Here is a 12,812-nt window from a genome sequence, read left to right as displayed (position 1 = left end):
ATATCGAGGGGTCCATTGCTTCACCCAAATTGACATCTTTTCTGTTGCAAGTTTTGGTCACTGGGCTCATACCGGCCCTACACTCGCCCAACATGTTCAAGAAGGAGTTAGTATGACCACTATCATCTGCACGTTCCCAGCCTGACATGCGTACGACACAGGTTCCAGCCCGGCGCTAAGTCAAAAGTCAAGTCGTCTGCTCAGAGAGCAATACGCGCCAAGATCGTGGAAACATATCCTCTCATCGAGCCCTACATTGATCAGATTATGCCCAAGAAAGAGCAACTCGATGTTACAAAGATCCCAGACCGCGTCCAACTCTACAGCTTCGGCTCCACACCACTTTTCTGGCAGCACATGGACGACCCGATAATACCGCATCTGAAAGTCGTGCACCAGTACCCACAATGCTTCCAGCATATTCGCATCGATCGTGGTGCCATCAGATTTGTGTTGAGTGGTGCAGCACTCATGGTGCCGGGGTTGACGAGTCCCGGCGGAAGACTCCCTGGTGGAAAGGAAGAGCCATGGAACAACGGAGGGAATGAGATTGAGGCGGGTGACGTGGTTGTCGTGGATGCAGAGGGCAAAGAGAATGCTTGTATGGTGGGTGTATTGAGCGTGGGCACCAAGGAAATGAAAGAGAAGAAGAAAGGACCAGGCATCGAGGGAGGACATTACGTGGGCGATGGCTTGTGGAAGTTGGACTTGTGAGCAGTATCTGGATGGAATGCACAGCAGTATCCGCTCAGAGACGAAGACCTGGGTCAGCGTGCCCTGCGAAGACACATGGAGCGAGAGATACACCCAGAGGAGTGGTCTATGCCCAGCCAGGCACAATATGCAGGCGGTTGACAACCAACTGAAGGGTGCAATACGTGCGGTCTCCAGTACTTACGCACTTACATGCCCGACTCTCCCCAAGAGAATTGCAAAAAGATTGCAAGAGGGGACAGAAGGTGGTGACAGGATGACAATACCTGATACAATCGCAAAATTCGTTATCAACTCTACTGCGAGTCCACAGGTATCCGCAGCGTGCCAGCAAATATCTTCGCCCTAGCTGTTCGGGAAAAGGCTCACTGCGTTCAAAGGCAGGAATCCGAAACAATCGAATATCGACGTGCCGTTCACCCAGTTATTGCTGAGTCTTGACAACACGCCCGCAGTACCTCCTTCGCAGATCGAACGGGGTCGTCCGCCGAGAATTTGGATTGCCCTCTCCCATCCCATCGAGTTCATACGCTGATCAAGACTAGCTTCTGGCGGCACCACCACATTCCCAGCACCAGTGAAAAGAGCCTTGTGTGATAGAGCGTGGGGTCGGACAGAGACTGATCATTGCTTGCAGATTCACCACGCTGATCAGAGCTTCATGTTTACTGGCGTTCAGCTCAGTTTAATCGTCAGAAGGAGAAGAGTTCTCGATCGGAGAGATTTGTGAACCACCTCGTGCCACTCTCGCTCAACGTGTGAGCGTACTCAGGGCGGCAGCATCGCAGTGTCGAGACCTCTCCGTGAGAGGCAACGCGCTGCGTGCAGGAGCACTCCTTCCCCAAATATCGCTGGGATTGAGAGCCAGTGTATGTCGCCAAGTCCCGCAAGGGAGCACGCGTCTGAGAATAGAGATGCGGCGCCTGATTGCATTGATTGGACTTTCGGCCTTTTCGTAGTGCCCGCATTGGAGGGCATTGTACTCATGCGTGGCCAGTGGAGCTTGACGAGCTGCAGCAACGTCACAAGGTTGCCCAACGAACGTAGATCCAGCCGCCATCTTACTACAACTTCCACTTAATTGCTAGTGCCCTGGCTTTCGGAGGCAGCGACAGCCAAGCTCTCAGAATTCTATTACATCGACCAAGCACGTACTAGAGCGATGACCCGACGGGCTGAGAGGGAGGCAGCGTGTCAACACCATTTCAGAATGCTCGAAGCAAGCAGATGAACTCCAAGCACCTCCACAAGTCTCATAAAGTTCTCACGACAAAAGGACACTCCCCCGAATATTCGATGTCGAGACTGCACCAAGACTGGTAACGTAGGAATCGATGGGTTATATCTCAGTCTGGTTCAAGTGATCAACGTTTATGGACAGCAGCAGTAGCAGTAGCGACGATCTCCCTAGCAAGCTACTCTTCTACACAACGCGTAGCACTAATCGCAGCTGCGCCGCTCACACGCAGCCTCCCTGCCTCCCTCTCAGCCGGTTGGGTCATCGCTCTAGTACGTGCTTGGTCGATGTAATATAATTCTGAGAGCTTGGCTGTCGCTGCCTCCGAAAGCCAGGGCACTAGCAATTAAGTGGAAGCTGTAGTAAGCCTATGATGCTGAGCAAAAAGTCACGATACTGCACAACTACACAGGAAATGCCATACTTGCTTTGTCCGGATGTCCTGGAATAGCTGTGCAGCAATATCAGACGTCGCCTCCAATACCAAATGTCGCCCGGTTCGCGGGCACAGCGCTCTCCAAAGATGCTGGAAGAAGTCTCGTGGGCCGAACAGCTGAGCAGGACAGACAACGAATTTGCAGGCATTCTCGACACGTTTTCGTCTCGAAGCGTGCTCTCTGGTCCTCCGAATCAAGACTGAACGAATCGCAACGAGGACGTGGAGACAAGATTCCAAAAGCCGCCCTTGTCACCTCATGTCTTAGTCAATGCCTCACGGATAGCTGCCATTGTAAGCCGTGCCAAGACACGACTGCGATCAAGGCCTGCGGTACGGTACGAATTTGTTGGGCAGCGCATGCTGCTGCACATGGCTCGCCGGCCCCATATCAACAAGCTCCTCATCCATGGACTCGGGTCGAGTCTGTCAAGCTGGTATGTGACCACAGGCCTTCTGGTGTCGTGCCACACTTGTATGCCACCTGATTGTGAGCACTGGAGCTCACCCTCGTCTAGCGTTTGGCGGAGCATATTCGCTCGCTTCTAGCAGCTTGTATTATTACACAGCTTTTATGCGCCCGGAAGCTGGCACTTCGGCCAGCCAGGTCGGTGTTTTGTTGTCGTCATAGTAGCGGTAATGCCTGGCCAACACCGACATTCATTTAGCAGTACAGGTGAAGCTGCACGCACGGAGAGCAATTGACCGAGCTCCAGATGTTTGCCATGGACGGGGGCCCCAGGCGAGGCGCTCGAGCGCGAGCGTCACCAAGCACGCGCGGAGAATTGGTACGGGTGGTGACGGCGTTGTACAGCACTGTCATCGTCGTGGAGCGGTGGTATACGCACGAGACAGCACGTTGGCGAGTCGCAATGTCCGGGTGTGTCAGGTTTGTCGTGCGCCGCGCGCCCGCCGCCGGACACGACCTGCATATGCTCGTCCAGTGCCCACCCGAGCAAGCGTCGCATGCAGAAGCTGGTGGGCTGTCTGGAGCAATCAGCAGCAGCGCAGTGCAGGCGGTGAAGACAAGTGCGGCTCTACGCGCACGCCCGCCGAGTAGCTCGCGGAGGATGTCGCGATGATTCGGCAGACATGTCGTGCATGCTGAACTCCTGCAGCGACGTCTGCCACCTCTGCATATCGTGCGGCAGCGGTGGTAGAAAAATCTGCGTCGTTATTATTATTACTGCCCACCGTCGCCGCCGCTCGGAGTGCTCTCTGCTCTGCTCCCGTATCACAATCTTGCCAACGACCTGCCGCAGCGTGGGTGAAGCCTGTCGATCTCCCCAGCATGACGAGCCCGTCCTCGCCAGCCGCGCACCGCTGATTCGCTGCGACGCTCGCCAACGCGATTGGCTTCGATACACAGCGCGAGAAAAGGGCCTCCTGCACCCCTGGCACAGCGCTGCCATCCACACTTGCCCCAGACGAGTGATTTCACTGGCCTGTTTGCCCCATCCACACCTCTGGCACTGCCACACCACACCACACGACGCCTCCTGCTGCGAACTGGTCAGCATCTTCCCGGCCCTGCGACCTGCAATTTCTGCGACCCGCGAGCGCACTTTCCGGCTCGCATACTTGAGCGACCACCGCCGGTCGTGTTTGGAGCTCACGCGCGCAGCTCCAGCTAGCTGTGTCCCGCCCGGGATCTGGACAGTGGACGAGACATCTCCCTCTACGCAATCGAAACAAGAGTCGCCTCTCATGATCACCGCCCTGTTGCACGCGTTTCAGACCGGCTACTCCAATGGCACTTCAAGTCGCAACAATCGGCGAATTGCCCCAACGCGACATCCCGCCAGCCACCACTTCTCGATCGGATGAGAAACATGTGCTCCAGACGAAGATCAGGACACTGGTTGGATTCTGGGAACGACTGACCGGTGCGGTTGAATCTTCCAGTCATACGAGCTCGAAACAACAGCATATCGTAATAAAGGAGCTGTGGAAGCCAACGAAAACTGCTGCAGAGGAAGTGGGAGCACTGCCGAGATACGAAGAATGTTTGTACGATCTTCCACCCGATTACAGCGCGACAGATTCCTTCGCCTATGCACGATGTATGCAGGACACGGAAATTGCGACCAATGGCATAAAGACACGAACACAGAGGAACGGACCATGTCAGCTCCTTGGCCAGGCATTTGACGTCAAAGTCGACTTCAACTGCGAGCACGGCTTCCGTTCTCACGCTAAGAAGAAGAAGGCCGCTGCTAAGGCCGCTGCAAAGAGCAAGTGGGCTGACAGCGACAACGAGGAGAAAAAGGATGAGGTTCCCGCTGAAGGAGATGATAATAATGGGAGCGGAGGTGGAGGAGACGGGGCTGGAGGTGGGAGCGACCCGCCTGGTGGAGATGATGGCAATGGAGGCGGCGACGATGGCGATGAGTGGAACTTTGGAGGCAGTAAGAAAAGCAAGAAGGCCAAAGGCAAGAAGAATAAAACTGTGAGTGGACAATCAAATCACGGACATGTGTGGCCTGGGCTGATTTCGAGCACAGGAAGACGAAGAGGAGCAGGACAAGGCGGCCGAGGAAGACACTCCCGCTGCAGCAGATACTGCCACAACGCCCGCCGAGGCTGAACCTGTTGATGGTATTGACAAGTCCTCTGGAGTCACACGGTTCAGACGCTGACAACGCGCACAGATTGGGGCTCATTCGCGACAGTAGGCAAGAAAAAGAAGCCCAAGAAAAGCGCTTTCGCATGGGACGCCGTAGAAGAACCTGAAGCTCCAGTTGAGGTTGTCGCCGATCCACCTCCGCCACCAGCAGCAGCAGAAACGCCGGCCGTGGACGACTGGGGCTCCTTCGCGACAGTCGGTACGAATACCCACACAGACTACTTGATCCAGACTTTGCTAATGTACCGTAGGTAAGAAGAAAGGGAAATCCAAGAAGTCTGCCGCTATTGAGCCTGTGATTGGGCCCGAAGCGCCTCCCGAGCCTGCAGCATCAGCAGAACCAGTGCCTGCAGCTGAGGACGACTGGGCTACCTTTGGCAAAAAGGACAAGACGAAGAAGGCCAAGAGCAAGAGCAAGGTACGTTCAATGATCTGTGTTCCCCCATTCAAGTATTGCAGCATCTCGAGCTGTGGCGAATCATGAGCTTCTGACCCATTCCTGCACTCCATGCCACGGCCGCTCCGGGCCGCCGGGAACCTCCGCAATCTGACTTGCGGAGACGAGGCTGGAACGTTGCATGCCTATCGATAGCACTCACCCCTGATGTGATCCGGCTGCACCCAGCTCGAGCACATCCGCTCATGTCGACTATGGAATACTGATCGCATGCGCAGAACGAGCCTGCACCCGAAACGACCGCGACCGACAAGGGCGATATGAAATTCGACGAGATTAACCTCGATGACGACAAGGGAGCACCAAAACTCGACCTCGACTTCGGCCTAGGCAAGAAGGAGACGCCAGCAGAGGAGAAGAGCGCCAGTGCTTTTAGCTTCGGGGGATGGGGCGGTGGATGGGGATCGGGGGCTACATGGGGATTCGGCAGTTCATCGGGCAAAGCTGAAGCTGATCCAGTCCCTGAAGAACAACCAAAGATGGACACTGGCTGGGGCTTCACACCCACGTCAAAATCGAAGAGCAAGGATAGCAAGAAGTCGGCGAACGGGTTCGACTTCAGCTTCGACGAACCCGCTGGTGAAAATGCCGACCTCGGAGCCACGACAGTGCCAAATGAAGACAAGGCGGCAGACGAAGATCCTTGGTCGGGTTTCATGAGTGCTAAGGACAAGAAAAAATCAAAGAAAAAGGGCTTACTGGCGCCGGAAACAACACAAGAGCCTGTCGTACCTGAACCGCCTCCTGTCGAAGAGCCGGCTAAGGCTGAGGATGATCCGTGGTCGAGCTTCACCTCTGGCAAGAAGGATAAGAAGTCGAAACTCAAGAAGGGAGCGCTGCCAGAGCCCGAACCAGTCGTTGTCGTTCCAGAAACTGAACCGGAGCCTGAGCCACAGCCAGCGGCAGAGAAAGCTGCGGACGAGGATCCATGGGGTGGCAGCACATTCATGAGCGCTAAAGATAAGAAGAAAGCGAAGAAAAAGGGGTTGGTTGTTCCGGAAGCGCCGCCTGCGGCCGTCAAGGAGGACGACGACTTCGGGTGGGCTACGGGCAAAAAGTCCAAAGGCTCCACGTTCGACTGGTCCGAGGAACCCATAGTAGAGGTTCCACCGTCTCAAGAGGCTGCCACTACTGGAGGTGAAGATTGGTTCGGAGACGCTTGGAGCAGTAGCAAGAAAAGCAAGAAGCAGCTTGCCGCAGTCGTGCCTGAGCCACCGCCGGTCCCTGAGCTTCAACCGGAGGCAGTGGTTGAACCAACAGCAGCAGAGGATGACTGGGCGAATTCCTGGTCTACCGGAACGAAGAAAAAGTCGTCCAAGAAGTCCGACAAGAGTAAGGGTATCGTTGAAGTGGTAGACCCCAGCCCAGGAGCCTCAGTATTGCTTCCAGAGTCAGTACAAGAGAAATCCGCAGAAGATGACCCTTGGGGATCTACCTGGACTACCGGTAAGCTTGAAGTTATTCAGCGGTGCTGCGAGGAATGTGAGCTAATCTGTTTAAAGGCAAAAAGACGAAATCGAAGCTCAAGAAGGGTGCTGCTGCCGAGCCTCCCCCGCCGCCGCCCCCAGCTGCTTTGCCTGCGCCGCCTGGACTGGACGATATCGCTATGGACCATGGAAATGCCGGGGCCGACCTCCTCGACATGAACGAACCGCCTGCCGACGATCCCTGGAGTTTCACGCCCGCGACAAGCAAAAGTAAGAAGAAAAGCGCGAAGGACGCGCCCGCTCCGATTGTTGATGCTCCGCTCTCGAAATCAAAGTCGGAAGACTCGAAAACAAGATCCAAAACACCTGCGGATGACATCCTTGACATCGTGGAAGAAGCCGAGCTCGAGCCGCCCAAGGAAGACGCAAAGCCTAAGAAGGAAGACAAGGCGTCTTCTGGCTGGGGAATTTGGGGCGCCCCATCCAAGAAGGAGACTCCCAAAGAGAAGAAAGCGCGCGAGAAACGTGAGAAGGAGGAACGCGAGGCTGCCGAAGCTCAGCGGATCGCAGAGGAAGAGGCTGCCGCGGCAGCAGAAGCTCAACGCATTGCAGATGAGGCTGCCGCAGAGGAAGCAAAACGAATTGCTGAAGAGGAGGCGCAAGCAAAAGCTGCAGAGGCTGCCAAAGCGAAGCCAAAGGCCAAGGAGTCCACCAAGGAGCGCAAGGCACGCGAGAAGCGTGAGAAGGAGGAGCGCGAGGCTGCTGAGGCCGCTGAAGCCCAGCGTATCGCAGATGAAGACGCTGCGGCTGCTGCTGAGGCTGAAGCGCAACGAATTGCCGAAGAGGAAGCTGCCGCAGCTGCGCTCATCAATGAGCCAGAACCAACACCTGTTGAAGAGCCCCCCAAACCCAAATCCAAGGTCAAGGAGTCTTCGAAAGAGAAGAAAGCCCGTGAGAAGCGAGAGAAACAGGAGCGCGAGGCTGCTGAAGCAGAAGCCGAAGCTGCGGCTCAGAAATTGGCTGAGCAGGACGCTTTTGCCGCCGCGTTCGGCGACGAAGGAGAGAGTATGCTAGCGGATGAGCCTCCAGCCGAACCAAGTAAGGCAGATGGCTGGAGTTTCTGGGGTACATCGCTCAAATCGTCTAAGAAAGCCACACCCGCTGCCGAGATGAATAAGGATTTATGGGCCAATCAGGACACAGCAGTCGATGAATCCTCGAAGAAGCCAGGTTTCTCTTTGGACGTCGACGACTTCGCATCAGCAATGCCGCCTCCCAAGACAACAGAAAAGGCGTCTTCAAAGTCGAAAACTGTCAAGGGCAGCAGTATACGCGATCGTATTAGCGCTTTGGGTGCTGAAGCACTTCCCGCCGCCAAGGGATCCTCCAAGTCTAAACGGGACAGCTTCCCAGCCCCACCTGAACCACACTTTGACGAGGAACTCGAGGAACCCATTGTCGAGATTGTTCCAGAACCCGCGCCCGTCAAGAAATCGAAGAAGAGTGACAAGGCGGACAAGAAGTCGAAAGCGCTCAAGGATCCTTCACCACCGCCGCCGCCCTCGATCTCACCTGTCCCAGGCGGATTCCCGGTTGATGATTTACTGGACGATATCGTGCCGGAACCTGAGATACCAGCATCGCCGCCCAAAAAATCGAGCAAAGACAAGAAGGCATCTAGCAAGTCCGCTAAGGCATCGAAGAAGCAAGAGGAGCCTATCATTGTGCCGCCGCCACCCCCAGAGGCTGACTTTGACGAATTGCTGGTCGACGCAGAACTTCCAACTCCACCTCCCGAGGAGACACCGAGGGACAGGAAATCATCCAAAAAGGAACGCCCGAAGGTTGTGCGAGACGACAAATCCGCATCGTGGGGCTTCTGGGGCGCCACTCCTGTGAAGAAGAAGCCCTCTGAGCGGCCAGCAGGTCTATCGCGTTCCAAATCAGCACGCAAGACAACCGAAAGAGATCCTCTTGACAAGGACTCCAAGTCATCCGAGTCTGAAAAGCCTCAGAAGCAGTCCAAATCTCGACCGAGCACTTCTCGCGGTATGAGTTTCGGGGGTCTCTTCGGCACGCCACAGCCATCGCGTACAAAGTCGACCAGAGTTTCCTCGTCCGCGGCGAAACCCAGCTCGCGCCGTCATTCGACGGCTGTCGAGGACAGTGGTTTAGTCTCGCCGCCTCCAGAAATGTCAGCGAAGGCAGCGAAATTGACTGGAGTCAGTCGAAGTAAGTCGACTCGTGAGAAGAAGACGCGCATGATTCCTGATCCATATCCCATCGACTCAGACGACATGATAATGGTCGACGCGCCCGAGGATTCTGCCAAGGAGATCGATAACCACGGAGAGCGCAAGAAATCGAGTCGGTCGAAGCGGCACCATATGTCTGGCGGCTTAGGCGATAATGATGAGGAGATGGTTGACGCTCAACGGGGCCCCGAGGAAGCGCGACTCTTCTCGGGAACTGACGACGTGGATCGACCTGCTCCGCCTCGACGATCTTCCACTATGAAGAAAGCTGGTCTGATGGGTGGCATCCTCGGCGCGTTTGGTGCTGCTTCGCGTCCAGGCGCAGATCGTCGCCAGAGCAAGTACGATAGTGAAGACGCGGGCGGTTCGCGTCGGAAGCGGGACGCCATGTACGAGGAAGACGGGTCGAAGCGGTTGCGGCGGGAGGACAGGAAAGTGCATCGCTCCTCGCGCAAGGCCTCCGAAGGCGAAGGCTTGACAGACGCAGCCCCAGTCACGGACATGGAAGCAGATGACGCCAGAGATGCTCGAAGGCGCGAGCGCCGCGAACGACGCGCAAGGGAAGAAGCTGAAGAGGCGGAGAGAACTGCACGTCGTGAAGAGCGCCGACGCGCAAAGGCGAAGGAAGAAGAGGACCGCCAGCTCCGAGAGGATGAGGAGAGACGTGCCAGGAGGCGCGCCCGCCGTGCAGAAGAGGAGAAATTGGCTCGTGAAGAAGAGCAAGCGCGTGCAGAAAGGCACGAGCGCCGGCGCCAGCGGGCTGCAGAAGCGCCAGTCGGCAAAACCCCACGTCCTACGACAGATCGACGGCGTTCGTCGTACATGGACGCAGGCGAGGACGAAGAAGCTCGAAGGCTACGGCGCGAGGAACGCCGCATGCGCCGCAGTGTGGATGTTGGTGGAGGTGCATCGGGAAGGGATAAGGACAGACCTCGCACCTCGCGTCGTCCCTCTGAGTACCCCGAAGATCGCAATGGTGAGCCAACCTCTCCCCAGGGTGCTATTCCACCATCGCTTGCTCACGCGATCAAGACCGGCGGCGATAAGACATCATCCTGGGTTCATTCGGTGAACGACGATCCACCGCCACCTCCACCCATTGAGGGAACCATAATCGACGCACCTGTCCACTTCGCGGCGGACAATGCACCTGACGCTCTCGATGAGAACGAGACCACGGCTCGGGAGTTCCGGCATCGGCGAGAAAGGCGAAGGGATCGGGACGATGGCTATGGGTATGGGCAAGACGACGACTACCAGCGCAGACGCCACGATAGAAGTGAAGGAATCAAAAGCAGCAGTGGTGAAGGCTCTTCCGGTCGGAGGAGAAGTCAAGCCCCAGCATATGGAGACATGTATGGAGGCGGCATGAGAACCTTTGATGGCAGGCCATCGATGCCGCAAAGGAGTGATAGCAAGAGAGGGAGTTGGTTCAAAAAGATCGCAGGACTGTGATGATCCTGTGTGGCGAGGGAGATCTATCTCGGCCATTTGATGCTGCATGTGAGACGGCGTTTTACGATTTTGCATTAATTTTCGGCTATGATACCCTTCTGCATTTCGCTAGGTTGTACGATTGCATGAACTGGCTTCTGCAAGTATATATCAGCCCTCTACATGGTTGTATGATGATGAAAGTTAGACTTTATGCGACTTGACAGTATCTCCAGTACAGTGGCCATTCGGTATATCGCTCTGCACACGGTCGCTGCAAGGGTTGAGCAACCTTACGGTTTTGCTAGCCACGCAATCATCATCACTTTCCAGTAAAGACGTTAGGCAATATCTTGTGAAGAAAGTGTGCACAGAAGCATGAGGACATCAATAGCGATTTACATTACATTCTCATCCCGAGGGAGGAATATCTACCTTGTGCTTGCGTAACACTAGTGAGCCACCTCCGATTACAATGATGGCAATCGCTAACACGCCATTGAAGATAGCCATGAGAAAGAATGGCGCTCCAGTGTGCCACGAGTCGAATAAGGCGCCGCCAGCTTTTGTCAATATGAGAATGCCAGCACCTCCCGCGAAGCTGTACATGCCCGCAATACTTCCAGACAGCCTCGATCTGTCAATACCTTGTGCAGGGGCGCGCGACGTCCTTCGGAGCAAGGGAGCTCCTTCCTCTTCTGATTGTTGCTCTCCATGCTGAGGTGCAGCTGCGACTGATGTATTGCGAGTGACCGCGGCTTGGTTCACACCTCTCCCAAGCAGAGCAAGAGAGCAGACGATTGCTCCGATCTGGCTGATGCCAACCAAAATGACCGAGAGAAATGCCCATTGGCCGCCATCGCCGTGAAACGCGTCCGGATTTCTCAGAAGGCCGAAACTCACATAACCCACCACGCCAACCACTGAAGCAACGAGTAACGGCCACTCTGACCGACTGTTGGCCGCGCGTCCACCAATCCAGCCAAAGAGAGGTGCACAAATGAGAGCTGCCAGTTCTCCAATTCCAGTGAGTGCCGCAGCAAGCTTGTAGGCACGCTGACAATTTTTCTTGATGTCTGTCAGGTTGTCAGGGTTGGAGACACACAACCCGTTACGCACGAAATATGCATTCACAAATAGCGGGATGAAAAGGCTGATACCAACTGACGAAGCCCTTGCCACGAAGCCCCCGAGGTAGCCGAGGCCGATGGCCGGATCTGTGAAACCAAGCTTGAATGACTCTTTAGCCAGTGAGAAATACGATGGCGCTGGCGACAATATGATATGCGGATTGCCATCCACGCCTACAGTTGTTGTCTCATCGTAGGGAGGTTGCAAGAGGGCCGCCATGTTCTTCTTCTCTTCGCCAGGCAAGTTCCGAAGACCCACAAAAATGAATACGGCCACACACAGAGCCACCAGCGCAACGATGTAGAAACTGACTTGCACGCTTTCGGCTTGACCAAAACCTTCGTTCTGGAGGTGAGCCGGCAGAGGTAGAAAGATGGCCAGGGCTACCAATGCACCAGCTCCTGTGAAGAACCCTACGAGGCCCGCGAGTTGCGAAGTGCCAGCGGAGCTCGCAGCATTCTCGTCATCTTCAGCATGATGCCCACGAACGTTCTTGTTAGGTTCGACCCGCTGCTGACCATGCGACGCAAAGCTCGCTGGTGTTATCGTGAGCTCACTGTTTATGCTGGGGGAAGCCGCATGGCCCACACTGCCGTTGCGGACGCGCTCTTCTTCTTGCACACTAGCCAGATGGTTGTTGGGTATGATCGTCTCTTGGTCCTCTGCTTCTGCTCTTCGTCGATCGGCAATCATGGTCGGCAAGACAGCAGTGACCATAGTGCTGCAAGCAGCTCCGCCGAAACTAAACCCTAGCCTGCCCAGCAGAAGCTCGGGGTAGACATTGGTGCTCTGCACAAGGCAGACCAACGAAAACGCCACAATACAATATCCGATCACTGCCACATTCCGCACGCCAATGCGATCGCTTAAGAGGCCCCATGCCGGACATGCGACCAGTGCGAGTAACTCGTCTGCGAAGCCGAGCGTACCCACGGCATCCCCCACGCGCTCTTTCTGCCCGATGACTTCGGTGACAACGAAGGAGATACTGCTGTTGAGGAAGACGAGAAACGAGATGCTGAACAGCGCGATGCCGAGCAGGTATGTCGTGGCCTGGAGTCGTGTAGCGGTGAGAGTGGGAAAGAAGCGCGCCAT

The 12,812-nt window shown here is 55.7% G+C and overlaps 3 protein-coding genes across 3 annotated transcripts; 2 read left to right on the top strand and 1 right to left on the bottom strand.

Moving 5' to 3' along the window:
• Positions 1–92: 92 nt before the first annotated feature.
• RHO25_000748 (uncharacterized protein) lies at positions 93–714 on the top strand (the record flags this gene model as incomplete). The annotated part of the gene is made up of 2 exons (XM_023593354.2): positions 93–106; positions 162–714. 2 exons carry the CDS (start codon positions 93–95, stop codon positions 712–714), a joined length of 567 nt encoding a protein of 188 aa, XP_023458717.1.
• Positions 715–4,137: 3,423 nt separating this feature from the next.
• RHO25_000747 (uncharacterized protein) lies at positions 4,138–10,607 on the top strand (the record flags this gene model as incomplete). Its single annotated transcript, XM_023593353.2, has 6 exons — positions 4,138–4,836; positions 4,892–4,985; positions 5,039–5,212; positions 5,265–5,431; positions 5,689–6,916; positions 6,973–10,607. The coding sequence occupies 6 exons, from the start codon at positions 4,138–4,140 to the stop codon at positions 10,605–10,607; spliced, it is 5,997 nt and encodes a 1,998-aa protein (XP_023459811.1).
• A 390-nt stretch (positions 10,608–10,997) lies between these two features.
• Positions 10,998–12,812, bottom strand: RHO25_000746 (uncharacterized protein; the record flags this gene model as incomplete). The annotated part of the gene is made up of 1 exon (XM_023593352.2): positions 10,998–12,812. One exon carries the CDS (start codon positions 12,810–12,812, stop codon positions 10,998–11,000), a length of 1,815 nt encoding a protein of 604 aa, XP_023459808.1.

Source organism: Cercospora beticola, chromosome 1, assembly GCF_033473495.1.
Source record: "Cercospora beticola chromosome 1, complete sequence".
Lineage (NCBI taxonomy): Eukaryota > Fungi > Ascomycota > Dothideomycetes > Mycosphaerellales > Mycosphaerellaceae > Cercospora > Cercospora beticola.
Note: the sequence above shows the minus strand (reverse complement) of the source record. Positions and strands in the feature narration are given on the sequence as shown.